Source organism: Canis aureus, chromosome 18 (genome assembly GCF_053574225.1).
Source record: "Canis aureus isolate CA01 chromosome 18, VMU_Caureus_v.1.0, whole genome shotgun sequence".
NCBI classification, from domain to species: Eukaryota; Metazoa; Chordata; class Mammalia; order Carnivora; family Canidae; genus Canis; species Canis aureus.
Genome location: NC_135628.1, coordinates 719,692 through 736,817, shown reverse-complemented (window position 1 = coordinate 736,817; position 17,126 = coordinate 719,692). Strand labels below are relative to the sequence as shown.

Genomic DNA, 17,126 nt, shown 5'->3' with positions numbered 1-17,126 from the left:
CATTTTTCTCTCTTCCCCAGTCAACCCTACACATTTCACTGTGTGTTTGCAAGTAAAAATACCTGTTGCCGTGCACGTGAGAGGCGCAGAATGCAAAGCTGTAATGGAGCAGGGTCGGGTCAATGACAGCACCATTTTCTGAATGTTCCATCAGCTCCGTAAGGTAGCAGAGATGTCTGTGACAGCCTCTCACGCCGTAACGGGCGCAGTACTCATCCAACACAAAGACTTGGCCAGGGCTAAACCAACCCTGCAAAAGAGAAAAAACATATATATTTTTCCTTTCTGTACTAGGATTGATTTGCTTTTCTGTAGGCACTCTTTTTTTTTTTTAAGATTTTATTTATTCACGAGAGACACAGAGAAACAGAGAGATACAGAGAGAGGCAGAGACACAGGCAGAGGGAGAAGCAGGCTCTGTGCGGGGACCTGATGCGGGACTCGATCCCGGGCCCTGAGCCACCTGGGCATCCTCTTTGCTATTAGAAGCAGCTGCATCCAAGTGTCTTTTGACAATTCTTTGTTATTATTACTGGCACGTTTACGTTATTTCCATAAAGCTAACGTCCATTTCAGACCTGACCCGGGGCCCTGGTGACCTAGTGCCATGCTCCCTTCACTGCCACGGCGCGGGCAACCCGCTTTCCTCCACGGTCATTCAAAATTAGCCAAATTTACTCACAGTACCTAAACTGTCCGTCACAGACAGTCACGTTCTGAAAAACTTCAATCCCCGTGTGCATCACTTAAGAAGACAATGGTTAAAGGGGGCACCGTCAGTGAAATCGCCTCGTTGCCAGAAGCGTTTTATAAAGTGAACTAAGAAAATACCGGCTGCGCCTAGAGGTGGCCAATGCCCGCAGCGCGAGGAGGGTAGCGCCCCTTCAAAATGCGAACTGTAGGGATCCCTGGGTGGCGCAGCAGGTTGGCGCCTGCCTTTGGCCCAGGGCGTGATCCTGGAGACCCGGGATCGAATCCCACGTCGGGCTCCCGGTGCATGGAGCCTGCTTCTCCCTCTGCCTCTCTCTCTCTCTCTCTCTCTGTGACTATCATAAATAAATAAAAATTAAAAAAAAAATGCGAACTGTACTTTACATCCCAACTTTGGGCTGGTTTCGACACACAGAGAGCTGCAGTTCAGCTACGTGATACCCCCCCCTTTTTTTTTTTTTTTAAGGAATTCAAATGATCTCTGGAAGGATCAATGAAACCGAGATTTCCTGTGTCATATGGTTTCTCCACTGTTTCCTTCCCCCAGCGCTAGGTTGTGCTCCAGGAACAAAAGAGAGAAACGGAAGATATCAACGTTTGCTGAGAATGTAAACCTTAAAACGTCCGCACAGGTGTTAGTGAATCTCATCTCAGAGGTGTGGTTTTGTTTTGTTTTGACCTTCATTAAAGCCTTTATTTTCATTCAGCCTTCTCCGGAGGGACTGACGGACCACGATTCCGCGTCCGCTGGAGTCTACTCTCCTGTCTATTGAGTGGCACAGCAGTGGTCTTCAAGTGTATAATTTTCAAATTGGGAAGCAATCGATCGGAATCCTTCATCCCTAACTCCCCACTACAGTTATTAAAGGAGTCAGGAATAAAATGCCGCTTCATAACAAGTGTTTCTCACTTTAAGAAAAATCTTTCATTCTAACCTATAGCACACCGGAGAGAGAGAGACTTGTACTCACCAAGCAAGAGTAGGAATCATTGAGCCTGTGATCTAAAGTCTGCCTCTGGAGTATTCTAAAAAGGAAGGCGTGGTCAAGCTTGCAAGGATTGGCAGAAATAAACTCATCCATACCATGTTTCTGAAAACGGTCTGCATCTGTAAATTCAGAAAAGCGCGTTAAAATACACTTATTTCTCTGGCTTAACGATGGGCAAATACAGTTTTTGGGACACAAAATGCATGCTTCCTGATAAACAGATGACTTTGCATTACAAAAAATACACTGCCAAGAATTCAGCATATTAATATAAATTGCTATTTTTTTGGACCCCAATGAAAAATGACCTGGAAAAATCTGCAAATCATTTGAAAGGTAGAAATCCCATTTTCCCTCTAAGCAAATTCTAATATCCATCAGTGAAATAATCTTATTTTCTAATTTTAAGAAAAGCAGATGCATTTTAAGTATGTATTTATAGAAGGAACTGACTGGAAAAGAACTCAGATCTACTCATAAAAAACAGCAAGGATAGCTAGAAGCTTGCTTTCCAAATGGCAAACTGGGGCAGAAATGAACACACAGGCTTCTGTTGGACCACTTCCAGTCTTTTTTTTTTTTTTTAGTCTTTAATGGGACCAACCTTAATGTAGAAATGGCAATGAATGCTCTCAAGCTTCAAGCTTAAGAGACATAAAAAAGGGAGCATCATGTTTGTGCAAATATGCAGACAAAGCGTAACGTCCCAAATGGCACTTCAATCAAAGGTCCAAATTTATTGTTCTTTACAGATTGCATCTTTCAACGCCTGTCGACCCTGCGGGTTTATCAAAAGGCAAGCTTTTACGATTGCTTTCATTAATGGTATGTTTTGTCAAAGTCTTCAATGTGAGTTAGTTACTCAGCATAGAGAGAAAAAGCCGTATACCACCCAAAAGGAGTGCTGGGGTGTTACGACATTAGCTCTGCTAGAAGCGCAGCGCGCATCGGGCAATCAGTTATCAGGATGAAAGCGGACTCTCCTGACAATGGTAGAGCTCAGGCCCCATTGTTCTTTAAAATTCACAGATAGGTCTCGCTCTGGTCATTACAAGAAGTGGCACCCTAAATGTAAGCTAAATGTAGTTTTTAAAACCTATATGGGTACAATCCTAAAATTGCAAAGGAAAGGAGACAAAAGTTTATTGATTAAACGCAATTATAGAGTCAGGCTCATAATAAAACTCAATATTGATCTGTGGACATGATGCTAACATAATCAGTCACATTTAGATATTTAGCCCAGATCATATTGATCCTATGTCAAGTTCAACTTTCAGCCATATTTGCGGATGGAAGAACTATGTAATTCAAGCTGAAGGGTCTTCAGAATCACATTTAAGAAAAAAAGATCTCACACCAGTGACAGATATCAAAAGGTGAATGTAGCAAGTAAGCACGGAGTGGGCATCCACTGAGGATGTAAGGTCTGGGGTTAGGATCTACGGAGAAATTGGCGTACGTATGTATATTCCTTTACATTTACTAATTATTTGACTGAATGATTAAGTGCATTACATGAGGTGAATTAGTATTAACTGGATGAACACTAAGTGTTATTAAACTGCTTTTCCTGAACTGAGAAATGAGACAATTCAACTTGTCTGGTATTTTTATTCTTACGTCTGATAGTCTTTCAAAAGAAAGTCTTTTACATTTATGTTACATTTATGATAGTGTGAAATAATATCACATGAGTACACAGGATACTGAAAAACTCAAGGCACATATGATATAAAGCTGTTATTCTGTATCCTAAATAATCTCAGAATCTTCATTTGAGTAAAAAAGCTTTTAGTAACACCTTTAGGAAATCACTAGTTTTATAAAACACTGCTAAATTTTACTCATTATTTCTTTCACCAGGGAAGGTCGTAACAAGCCAAAAATAACACCCATTAATGGCTTATCTGTTGAGAGTAGGATATATAAGAAATTTCACAGAAAATCCAGAATTCTTTTATTCTATAAAATACATACATTATATACATAAATATTACAGTGTATTCCACATAGTTCTGTTTTTTTTTTTTACTTCTACTTTTTATAAAGGTTTACAGAAGTAAAATTTTTATTTTAAAGCAATGGATACATAGTCTTTAAGTAAAATCTACATGTTCCTGAAAAAATGAATCTATGGTTCATTTCTATAATTAAATCATATATTAAAAAATGAATTTACTTTATGAAGTGTTTTCTTCATGAAATATAACTCTAAACTACATGTTTGCTATGTGTCAAGCCCTTCAGTATCACACACACACACAAATGAAAAAATTACTTTGCCAATGATTTCCTTTAGCATAAAAATATTCATAATAGCAATTTAAGTTACAAAAACAGACTCCATATTGATAGTGATAAAATAAGTAGGCAAACAAAATTCTACTAAAAAAAACCCTACAATCTCTCTGGGGCTATAATTTCATGAAAGTGAAATATATTTTTAGGGATTATCCCATCTTCAAAACACAGGCTGTAAGGACTAAGCATCTCTCTTTTTATGTCTGTCTGATAAGCAGAATTTAAAATATTTTAGGCAGATATACTTTACCATGCACCATTGATTCATTAGTTTCTATGAATTTATGAAGACATACATTTTGAAAAAGCAATGGATTTGATCTCCTTGTGTGAGAAAGCTTTCACCTTAAGATCTTCTCATGAACTAATAATGTAAAATAGGAAAATATCTATTGTTAAAATATTACCTAGTTTCTTATTTCTGTAAAATACTATTTTCATATAGTTTTCTTTTGGCATAATATATCTACATCTACCCTTAGAAAATAAAGTGATACCATCTGGATCAAATGAATTGTCCTTTCAATTACATAGCCAAATGCAAGGCTTGGAGAGTTGCTTTAAAACTGAGTTATACTCGATTATCTTCAATTAATGTTTATTAAAACACAAAATTACGGTGACTAGTTTTAAAAGAAAAATTATTCATGGCACTAATCAAATGTTCAGTGATAATGACAAGTCTTAGTTCAGTTTGTTTTCCAAAATGATTTAAGAAAATTATCAGAAGAAACCAACAAGATATGAGCTTGAACAATGAACCGCAAAACTGTCATAAATTGTGATGATTAACCTATGGACTAACTACAGATGTGGGACATGGTAATTGAGGATACTGGTGGAGAGTTTCTATGGTAACAGTTGGATATATGCTCCGGCGTCTTTAGGTGGTACTGTCACCAGGTATGGTAAAAGTGGATGGAATAAGACCCAAATTGAGAAAGATTATTATTTGCTATAGATTTATGGAATTATGGAGGCTTATTCAAATGGAACCTGAAAATTTAAATTTTTCATTAGGGTAATAGCTGTTGGAAGTCAAGAGGAAAGAATAAGTAGGCTGACGGTACCAATTTAAACAGTTGCCTCGGGCTTGAGAACAGCTAGCCTACAAAACAATGTGAGGACTCTTAGCAAGCCAGTAGGACCCCCGTGGCGTGTGGGAGGGGGGCTTTTGGTGGGAGCACAGTCAGCCCCTGGGTGCTCAAGAATCCAAGCCCCAAGGACAGGCATCTAAGTCACAGTGCCGAATGTGAGATGGGCAAAAATTTAACTGAAATGTTTGTTCTTCCTTTGCAACTAATTCTAAGGATGCTGCCTTTTTTTTTTTCCTGCTCCTGTATTGAGAAAAATTAGGAATAAAATACAGAAGAGGAAAAGGGAGTGGGGAAGAGGCAAATGGGACACAGCCGGAGAGGAGGTGGCCATTCACTTAGCATTCTGAGGCCACCCAGATGTCCGGGCCGGGGACTCAAGTACCAAAAAGGACTGTGAAGAAGGTGCTGCTGCCTAAGAGCTCACCTGCTCCTCTGCAAAATCCTGAACTAAGCAACATATGAACCTTCTGAAATACAATAACTTGGTTTAAAATTATCCTGTGGTTAAGAGTCTGCCCGTAGTTGCATTTACCCATACCCACATCTGATTTTATTTTCCTTTTAGCTCAAACTCTCATTAAGCTTGAAAATTCACAAGAAGTTAAACATGGTGCAGAGAGGACCTCTTGTCTTTTGATAGCACCCATGCAGCCAGTAACAGGAAGTTTCAAAATTTTAGATTATCTTGGTTGGCATTTTTTGTTTTATGTACATAGTTTTATGCTGAACACCAAAGAGAAATGTCAATACTTGCATTAATTAGGAGTTTGTTCACACCTCTATTATTGACCCAAATAATTTCTTAGCTTGTTTTTGTTAAATTGACTAAAAACGGATGTATGAATTTACACATCTTGCTTTATGGTGGCAAATAACAAGTAAGTATTTTCACATGATGACAATTTTAATCAACACATACATAGAATCATAAGCAAATTAAACCAACATTCAACATGTATTTGAAATAATATATTTGATGTATAGTAAAATATACCTGTGAAGTGTGAAGTGTAATTACTAGATCAATCAAGAAAATAAGCTAAAGAATTTAAATGTAAGTTTATATACTGATTGAAGAATTTTTTTTTTTTAAATTTGACTTTAAAAGAAGGTAACTTCTCTGGTTCATTTTTGACTTTTTTTTTTACTTTTAGAAGTCAACTAGTACTCTGTTGTATTATGTTACATACATATTGTATTACATTATATACATAAGAGAGAAAAATGAAAAACAGGTGCTTTGCATAGTAAAGGATAGTTTAACCGAAGAATGTCTGGCAAAAGGCAATGCACAGTTTGGCAGAAAATTTGTATAGCGAGCAGACCCCTACCCTACCCTACCCTACCCATTCAGTTTACCATTTGCTTAGAATTTCTAAATATCCTGCAAAGTGTAAGAAAGAGGGAAGTTGAGTAGATTCATGTATCAGAAAAATCTATAAATACATATTATTTATATCCTAAAACAGATAATAAGGTTGTCTTCAGATAAGGTAGACTTTATAAATTGTTTTGTTCTATCTCTAAACAATTAATGTGTTTAGTTTTTAAGAGTTTTATAACATAGATAATTCATAAAACAGAAGGAAGTGGATTAGTAACTAGTCCCTTTACTTAAACTCACCTACTGTGAATAGTTTAGGTATAATTTTAGCGATATTTATAAAATTTTAATATAGTTAAAATATCACATAATAATTTAGCATTTTTCCACTTAACATTAATATTTTTTTTCTTTTTTTGCATATCAACTTCATAGCCATTACATTTATGCCCACATGAATGGTAGATATTAGGTTGTTTCTACTTTTCTGTTGTGGCAAAAATAGACTTTTGTTTCATAAATGGTAAAGTTAACCTAAATATTCTGGGATTGCTTAGAAAGGAGGAGGCTGGCATTGTAAACAAGATCGTGAAATTTCTTCAAAAATCATATAATGTTTTAGTACAATGAAGCAAAAAAAAAACAAAAAATCATGAAAATACTTACCCTTACCAGCTATAGGTCAGCAAGGAATGAAAAGTATATTAAATGGATTAGGAGCATATTGATTTCTGTAGCTATCAACAGAAATTTCATATTATTTCCTTACTTTCTACTAATGACTCTAAAAGTTGTTCTTCCTAGAGATGATCAAAAGAGAAGAAAAAGAAATGCTGTGGAGGTCCCAGAAGGCAGGACAATACGCCAGGGGCTAACTGCTCTCTGGAGAAGTCCAATGGCTTCTCTGAGAGAGGTCAAGAGCAGTATTCTCATTCAATGAGGCAGAAACACATTTTTCTTCCTTCTTCCTCACCTTCCTTTTTAAAGAAACATAAAATAGCAGTCTGCTGTGATAGAAAACTTTACTACAAGCCTGGAATACAAGAAAGCTGTCGTTAACCTAACAAGTTTGGATTTTTTACGAGTGAATCAAAGGGCAGGAAAACCCCATTCCACTTAGCCTAATGGACACCGCTCTGACAACAGGCTGACATCTGATAGCAGAAAGGTTTTGTGAGAGAGATTACATGGCTCTTTGAATCAGCTCATTAGTAGATCTTATATTTGTTAATTCTGAATCGTGTAGTTACGGCCTTAATGTCCTAGGCCAGTGGTTCCTGACCACTTGCCAGCACACAAGACGGATGGTATCCAAGACCTCAGTGCACCCCTTGGGTATTTCCTGCCCTTAGGATATTAAAAAATACTGACACACAAATCAATGAGGAAATCTTATCCTAAAAATAATTTTCAAGGTACTATAACTCAGTGGTTATCAAATGAGGGTGTTTCTAGCTCATCTTTTACTCTGGCCCCCAGAACATTTGGCACTATCTGGAGATATTTTTGGTTATCAGACTGGAAGGAGGGGGTGGTCTGCTACTGGCATCTAGCAGTGGAAGCCAGGGATGAAGCTAAGCATCCTATTAAACCACAGGACAGCCCTCCTGCCAACCCTTGAAACAAAGCATTATCTGGCCCAAAATGTTACTAGCGCCCAGGTTGAAAAATCTCGCTCTAACTTAAAAAAACAATCATTCTGTTTCTTGTCAGGATGCAGTCCCTGAGAAGAGATTTACTTCCTATGTGACACACAAAAAAATTCTGGAAAAAAAAAAACAAACAACAAAAAAACATTAAAAAAATAGTTCTCAAAACATGGAGTATCAGGCAACCCAGGAGAGTGATTCCTGAGAGATGGGAAACAAAGGAGGTGAGTTGAGGCTCAAGTTAATGCAGGAGAAACTTTCAAGGCTGTGGCACAGGCCTGAGAAGCCCCAGAGTACCCGTGTGCTCGCCCCGTGGGGAAGATGGACGGACAGCTCAGGGAGGTTGGAATGGCTGGAGCCAGCCTGCAAGAAGGCGGTTTGCTCCCGCTGCCTCTTTCTATATTCGGGGGGACACTGACCACCCCCACGTGTGAGGACACTGCCTGCGGCCAGGGAAGAACTCAGCGTAAAGGACGAGAGGGAGCAGTGCCCACACTCACACAGAGCCTGCAATACTGCTTGTTCTCAACAGCCAGTAGGAAACCTCAAAGCTCATGGGTCGTCAGGCTCTAAGAAGAATCCTGGTCCAGAAACGAGGAAAATTAACCCAAGACTAGACACCGTTTAGTCCCATCTAACAGAACTTAAGAGTAATATTTGAAAAGATTGAACTGTTTCCAAGTAACTTAACTGTGTCTGAGAATAGAGCTCAAGAACAATTTCATGAAGAAAACTACATCAAGGCACATTATAGGCTAGTTGCTCAACACCAGTGTTAAAGAGAAAATCTTTAATGCAGAAGGAAAAAAGACACATTATATACTGAGGAACAGACAAAAAATGAGCATATTTCTCAATATTAAAAGAAAAAGGTGTTAGAGCATGAGGCAAAATCCTTAAAGCACCAGAAGAAATTTTTTTTTTTTCAAAATGAAGGTAAATTATTTTTCCATGTATAAGAAAGCCAAAAGAATTAATCACCACCAGACTTGCACATAAGTCAAAAGAAATCCTTCAAGAAGTGAAATATTTTTACAAGACAATGAAGAATTGAAGAATGCTAGAACTGATAACTACGTGGGTAAGTTTATAACAAATATTTTCTCATATTATTTTAATTTCTCTAGAAGATCATTGAATGTGAAAGCAATGATGATAAGAGCAAGACACTGTGGGGTTTATTAACCATGGATAGAAGTAAAATGTAGGACAAGAGTAGTCCAGAGCCCCAGAAGGGAGAGATGGAAGTAAACTATTTTAAGATTCATATACGATGCATGTGGGGCTCTGCTATCACATGAAGATGGACTGTGGTAAGTGGAAAGATGGACATTTTAAACCCTGAAACACAAAGGCCCTGGACTTGAGCTCATGTTCCATCTTCAATTATTTGGCTTAATATGTGCTATTAAGATGCCTAGATAGAACAGTGAAAAGAGACTAGTTATTTGATGTATGAACAGAAGAACAAAATAATGCATGTCAAGACATTATCCCCCTGGAGAAGAGGCTTAAGAGTAGAACCTTTTCACTGAGAAGCCAAAAATTGAATTTAAAGTCACAGAAGAACTGACTTATGACACAAGAGACCAGAGAAGCTTTGCAAAGGAGTGCAACAAGTTATAGCTGGCTTAATGATTATTAAAGCTGGGTTTGAAAATGTTTCTATAATTATTCCATCATTTGTTATTAATCACTTGTAGATTCAAATGAAAAATAACTTTTTAATGATTTAAATCAGCATACAAAGGATGACATGAATACTAAGGTATCTAGATAAAGTTGGCTTGATGACTTACTCTTTCTTACCAATCTACAACAGGAAACAGCCCTATTATCCTTTAGAACGCTTAAGAACCACCTTAGGAAGTGATGGTCCACCATTCTGGTGTCCCAGAGTCCTATCAAAGACTATATGACTTCACAATACTTTCCCTATTTTTATAGCACACGTAAGTTAAAATAATAAGTCAAGAAAAATTTTATTGAAGTTTTGGAGAATTTTCTTATGAGTTCTTGAGATTCACAGATACACCCCAGTGCTTGGCAAATTCATGACTAAAACCCCAGGCAACATCTACTCCAGGTCCGTGTGAAAAATTAGAGAGCTGATTCTATGGCTACCAATACAAATGATTTTTATTCAATTAGGAATTCATTAATAATATAAACTATGATACTGAATAAATGTGTCTCAATTTTATATCTTATTAAGGTTATTAATTGATAATCAAATTATTTTTCAACACAACTTACAAAGCTGAGCATCTGCATGGAGAGTTCCTCCTTTAGGATTCAGTTTCTGGGTTTGAATCGCAGGAATGGGTTTGTATGACTGGCCTGTGGCCCTATACATGGCCTGAACCCATAATATCCTATCCTGTTCATCATCACTGGCAAATATCACAGTGTCTCCCTCTTTAACTGCATTAAAGAACATCTGACCACCCTGGAGGCCTGTGGAGGAAGAAAGAAAAGTCATTAAAAACTTGCGTCATTGGCAGATTTCAAGCTCATTCACTGACCAGTCACATGGAAGACAATCAGTCTGACATTAGTAGCTCAATGCTATTAATAAGAGAAACTTTAAATTTTCCTATCACTTTAAAAATTAAAAATAGCTTAAGGAAACGAACAGTTCATGACACAGTGGTAACATCCTGCAAGCCATACAAACCTAGTCCATAGAAATACACAGCGCGGTGTGCAAGCTCACGCCAGAGAAGACAGTCTGATCTTTTGGTGCATTTCTTATTAACCGGCAGGAGAAACATACGGGATTTTAGCAGAAAAGAAATACAGGTAGGGCAAAAATGATACTTGTGTTTGTATATGGCATTTTAACCTCTGCAAAATTTTTTCACAAAGAAGGTATTTTGTATTTTTCTGTGACCAGTTACTGTGATCTCTGTATTTATTAAATCTCTGTATTTCTTAATATTGCTTCATTAATTTTCCTAATCTCCACATATTCATTACTTCATTCCCTTGCCAATGTTTGATAGCCACTGTCTAGCATATACCTGGGATTAATATGGAGGTATGGAGAGAATTATAAGAATGTGAGATTGGGGAAAAAATGGGTCAAATATGTAAAATTTCATTTGCCTCTTCTTTCCCTATTTCTATCTCTTGTACCTTTTTGCTTTCCTGTCAAGAAGTTATAGAAGCATTGCTGATATTTCTCACATGATTTTTCCATTACAGTAACTTTTACAAATTGCATCCTTGTCCAAAAGATACCAGAAATGAGGAGTGATGGCTAAAGCCAAGTAGCCCTCAGAAAGATACACTCATGAAGTCTTGTCCAGGTACATAAGTGAAACATGCTCCCTGTTCATTCATGGGTTTGAAACACAGAACAGGATATTTATGAGGATTTCATCAATACAAAGCAGAGAAAGTGATGTAATGTGGAATTACCTGGGTGGGGATCTGTATAATCCACAGTGTATCCTTCAAGTTGCATTAGTTCTTGAGGTTCAGACTTTTTTTCTCTGTAGCTACACATAGCAAATGTGTATTGGCTAACCTGCACAAGAAAAGGTTTGCAGATTGCTTGCATTACATTTCTTTAACTTTTATTAGAAGACTCTGTCAAAATTTAAAAATCACATGATTTGCTTATAAATTATTAAATGTTAGCATTTTTCAAAACCTAGCTCAGAGATTAAAGCACCTTTCATCTGTCAGCTTGCAGTCAGGCCTTCCATGCCTCTGGCCCAGCGTTTCCCAAACCAGTTTCCCAAACCAACCTTCTGTTGGTCAACATTCTATGAGATATTAATAGAAGTACCATAAAAAAGCGCTTTTGTTAAAAATATGTTTGAGAATCACAGGTATATAAACAGGCTTCTGCGTGTTTTCTCGTGGCCTTTAACAGGCTAACTTACTTTGTGAATCTTTAAGACACAACTGGAGCATTCTCAAACTTATATGATCATGGAACTATATTTTTTGAGAGAGAGAGAACGCGTGTGAGCACGGTGGGGGGAGGGGGGGAGGGGGAGAGAGCGAGCAAGCGAGCGGGGAGGAGGGGCGGGGCGGGAGCAGACCGAGAGGACCCCCCGGAGCGCGCAGCCTGACGCGGGGCGGCCTCCCCCTAAGGTCACCCCGAGCTGAACACAAAAGCCGGGCGCCCCGAACCACCACTGGGGGCACGTGGGCGTCGGGGAGGCTTTGCTGCAGTTACCGGCTCGACCTCCCGTCCCGTCCCGTCCCCGCACGCGGCCCCCCACGCGGTCCCCCCCCCCGCTGAGCGTTGCCCGTTCCCTTCCGAGCAGGTCGCCTGTAGCGTCCCGGGTTCCGTCCCGGGTTCCGTCCCGGGCCCGCGGGTGCCTCACGCTGCCTCAACGCCAGCTCCGCGGGGAGAGCCACGGAGTTCGAATCCCGGGAGCCGCAGCCCCCTCGAGGCAGGCGGGCCCGGGCCGCGCCCGACACGCTGGAGGCTCCGAGCCCCGCTGCTTCTACCCGCGACGCCGGGCTCCCCCCGGGTCTGACCGCTGCGGGGCTGCAGCTCGGGGTCCCCAGCCGCGTCCCTCGTCCCCTGCCCAGCGGCCGGACGCCCTCCCCACCTGCCCCCAGGTCTGGCCGCTGAGTAACGCGAGACGCCTGTGCCCACGGCCCGACGTGCGCGCCCGTCCTACCCGCCGTCGCGGCCGCGTCTTCACACCCTCGCGGCTCCGGAGTCCAGCCCACTGACGGGTCCGGGCGGCTGCCGCGGGTCACGCGGGGGGGGGGGGGCGGATGCGCGAAGCCACCCCCACCCCCGGGCCTGGGCGCTACCCGGAGCCCACACCTGAGCCTGCTGACCCTTGACCCATTTTGGTGGAACTCCCTGCCACCTGAGGTTTGATTCTCGGCACTCATATCGCTGAGCGTTTCCTCGTATTTTCATTAGCCACTTGGGATTTCTTTTTCTGTGGGTTTCTTTATTAAACAAGTCGGCTCGGTTTCTAACCTATCAGTCATCCAAATCCTTTTTCCTAAATCGGTTTTGCCAAAGACTTATTTCCTTTTCTGAGCTCTTGCAGAGTATCCTTGCATTTTGTTAGTCTGTTTTCATTTTTTCCTATCTTTATTATTTCTGTCTTCCTTTTTTTTGAAGGGGGGCGGTAACTTTATTCTTTCATGAACGTTTTAATTCACCTACTACCTTACTCATTTTCAGGTGTTATTATATAGGGCTGACAAACCTAGACGCACGTATATTCAGGTTTATTCTAAGTTTGCCTTTGCTTCATCTCAAATTATACAGAGCATTTTCGTTGCATTTTTGAAATATTTCGGTTCTAAGTATTTCTTACATTTGTTTGTTCTTTTCTACACACGAGCTATTTACAAGTGCGCTTCTAAATTTGTATCTGCAGTTGCACTTTTCTTACCGAGTTTTAAAGTAATTCCACTGTGACTCGAATGATTCAAATCTTGGATGGAGACCTGCCCTGCTGCCTAGCACATGGCCAATTGTTAAAAGAAAGTTTAAAAAGAATGCATCTTCTATGGTTATTGTTCAGTGATTATGTCCATTTTATCAGGTTTGCTAATTTGATATTAGTAAAATATTCTATATGGTTTTCTAATATTTCTGAGGTGTCAGTTACCGAGAGGTATGGTATATAATTTCATTTATATCTGTGTAAGTTGTTTTTAATTCCCAAAAGGTGTTTTTTTTTTTTTTGCCTTGAAGTTTTATTTTGTTGGATGTTCACAAAGCAATACAACCCTTTTTTGGTTAGTATGTGCCTGAAATTGTTTTCATCTTTTTATTCTCATTGACACTGTGTTCTATTTTAAATTTTTATTAACAATATACAGTTGGATTTTTAAATCTCCAAGAATCTAGCCTTTTAATAGGCAAGTTATATTTGTTACTTTTGGTGATATATTTGCAATCATTTCTATTATCGTCCTGTGCTCATTAACACACTTATTTTCCCTCTTATTCTCTGTCTCTATTAAACATTAACAAAATCTCCCCTTTTTTCCAATAGTGCAGAAACTATATGTTCTGTTTTTATTTTTAGTGATTGCTCTCTCAAATCCTGTTTTTAACTCTTCTGTCCTGAATACGGGGACCTTTGAGTGCTCTAGTATCGTCACCTCCCATCTTATAAATCAGAGCTCATTTTCGTTAGTTCTACCTTGTTTGAGTAATATTTGGTGTGTTAACATTTAGTAAAAGGAAGTATCAAAATATGTTTTCTCATACAGTCAATATTTATAGCAGCCCTTGTCTTTACCAATTTTTGGCCACTACTGTTTCTTGAATCACACTCCATCATTGAGTTCAATTTCCTTCTTTAGTAAAAGCTTTTTGAGTCAGTGTTTATTTTAAAATCAGTCTTTAATTCTCCCTTATGAATGACTGTTTAGTATATATGGTATCAGTATATTGGTATATTAGTATGTATTCAGTATATATGGCATTTCAGGCTAGTCATCATTCAGCACTTTGAGGACATCATGCCACTGCCAGAAGCTTATATATCCATGTTACCAAGTTCGATGAAAGTCCACGTGTGGTCCCCTTGTAGTTAATTTGCCTTTTCTCTCTGGTTTCTTTTAAATGTTCTCTTTATCTTTGTTATCCTGTTTTAATCTTTAATTTTAAAAAATTTTAAGTAAACTTTACTCCTGATGTCAGGCTTGAAATTACAACACAAGATCAAGAATCCTGTGCTCTATCAACTAAGCTACTCAGGTGCCCCTGTTATCCTTAGTTTTACTGCGAAATTTTGGGGAGTTTTAATGTTATCCTGATTGATAGTTGTAGTATTTCTTGTATCTTAGAATTCATGACTTTTATCAATTTTAGAATCTTGTTCATTATCTTTCCAAATGTTGACTCTACCTCATTTTCCCTTTATTCTTTCTTCAAATTCTGTCAGAAATGGGCAGCCCGAGTGGCTCAGCAGTTTAGCTCCGCCTTCAGCCCAGGGCCTGATCCTGGGGACCAGCGATCAAGTCCCACACGGGGCTCCCTGCATGGAGCCTGCTTCTCCCTCTGCCTGTGTCTCTGTCTCTCTCTCTGTGTGTGTCTCTCATGAATAAGTAAATTAAATCTTAAAAACAAAACAAAACAAAATTCTGTCAGAAGTATCTTGGAACTTTATATTCTCTCTTCCCTATTTTAAGCTCTTATGTTTTTTCATTTCTCTATGCTGAGTACTAATTTCTTAAGATTATAATGGTCTATCATTAATTACATCACTAATTTTCTCTTTAGATGTGTCTAACCTACTCTAACCTGTCCAATAAGGGTGTAAATTCAATGACTGTTTCAATTTTTTACTAGTAGCTCTACATAGCCCCATTCCAAACCCTCTTGTTCATTTTTCATAGTGTTATGTTCTCTCTTTTGTTCTTATACTTTTGAACCAGTTTATAAATTTCATCACCATAAATGCAATTATTTCACAGTTTACATATATGACAATTATTACTGAAATTCTTAGTTGTATAAATAATTGGTTTATTGTTTTCTAATTTTTAACCACGAGCTCATATCCAGCACCATTTCATCTGTAGATGTTTTACAAAACCTATGTAAAAGGTTCATCTCTCCAAAAACAATTTAAAAAAAAAAAGTCAGATGCCTCAGATATATCACCGATCCAGAAGTACTTTTTGTGTTAATTTCTTAACTTGGGCATTTCCTTTATATTTGTTATGAAATAAATTAGAACTTCAACATTCTCTGAGTACAGTCTAATAGTCACAAACTCTCAGGAGTCATTTTTACTCCATATCCAGAGCCTAAGGTCAAATATTAATTTACTAGCTTGGGGGCAGGTTGTTTTCTAGTCCACATTTCACAAGATCTAGCTCTTTTAAGTTCTTTATTCTTTCAAGTTCTTCATGAGACTATCTCTTACCCAAATTCCCACTTTGAGAATGCCTCAGGGTATGTTTTCTTTCTCTGAGTGGACAATACAATCCCTACATACCAACATCAACACCTCTTGTCCCCGCATACTCCACTCCAGCCCCAACAGGCGACAACGTCCACTCACAAGCCTCCCTAGCTAGTCCCTGAGGTTTTCCTGCTTGCAGTTCAGCTCTGCAGTTAAGATGTGCACTAGAACTTGCCCAGCATTTCTAGGTGTTTTCCACAAAAGAATTCTTAGCATTATCTTTAGGGCTAGCCAAGACCACCAATTCAAATCCTTTGGCTAATTTAATTTAATTAATTTATTTTAATTTAAATTTTCCTTTTTATTGTGGAGATTCTGAATAACACGTCTAACTTTCATATATATGAGAAAAACTTTTCATTTTCCCATTTCACTACATTCCAGGAAAAAAAAAAAATCTATGACGTGGTTAGTACAGGAAACCAAAATACGTTCAGATTTGTCTTATAATTAAACTATAATCATTAGACTTCAGGGGACTAAGTAATACTTTTGTCACCAATTATTGACAAAATAGAAAATATATTGAGCCAATAATTCCTAAGTTTCCTGTTCCATTCTTTCATTTGGAAGAATCTTAAAAATCTTGGCTGAATGAAAGTCTCCTTACTCGTCACCACACGAATAATCTGGAATCTGCTGGGAGAGAGATGACTAGCACAGAAAGGTCTGCCTTCCCTGCATGGCTTGCAAAAATCTCCCGCAAATATTAGTTGGAATTTATAGCTACCACGGCGTTTGGTACTCCAGACAGGCTTTGCGACAAAACTCACCTACTTTTATTCATTTCTCCACCTGAACTCCCAAGCAGGAATATATCACCTTCACCTTAAAAATCGCATGATTCATATTTCCTAATCTGGTAAACCCTACTCCTCTTTCCAGGACCCTTACACATTGTCCCCTTTACACATTTCTAACTACATTTACTAGTATGCTGTCTCTTTGCTTTTGACTCACTGGCTCTCACAGTATCTGGCATATAGTCCCCGCCTTTTATTTTCTCCATGAAATTAAATTTATCTCAATTCAATAAAATATTCAGTCACATTTGGAAATCTACCTGATAGTACAGATCACATACTTTCCTAGTTTAAAAATAATACCAACAGTCTAGCACTCCCAGGTTTGCCAAC

At 38.6% G+C, this 17,126-nt stretch overlaps 1 protein-coding gene across 22 annotated transcripts in view; it reads right to left on the bottom strand.

Moving 5' to 3' along the window:
• CADPS2 (calcium dependent secretion activator 2) overlaps positions 1-17,126 on the bottom strand; it is a 452,677-nt gene that overhangs the window by 124,501 nt on the left and 311,050 nt on the right. For 15 of the 22 annotated variants that reach the window (XR_013356335.1, XM_077855972.1, XM_077855984.1 and 12 more), the window contains 4 exons: positions 11,498-11,606; positions 10,322-10,531; positions 1,683-1,819; positions 63-250 (listed from right to left, as the gene is read on the bottom strand). Coding sequence is in view for 21 of the 22 variants with exons in the window: in XM_077855972.1 (XP_077712098.1) it covers positions 63-250; positions 1,683-1,819; positions 10,322-10,531; positions 11,498-11,606 (644 nt within the window). In the remaining variant the exon portion in view is untranslated. The remainder of the gene's footprint in view (positions 1-62; positions 251-1,682; positions 1,820-10,321; positions 10,532-11,497; positions 11,607-17,126) is intronic. The other 7 variants (XM_077855973.1, XM_077855980.1, XM_077855975.1 and 4 more) reach the window with 1 other exon arrangement.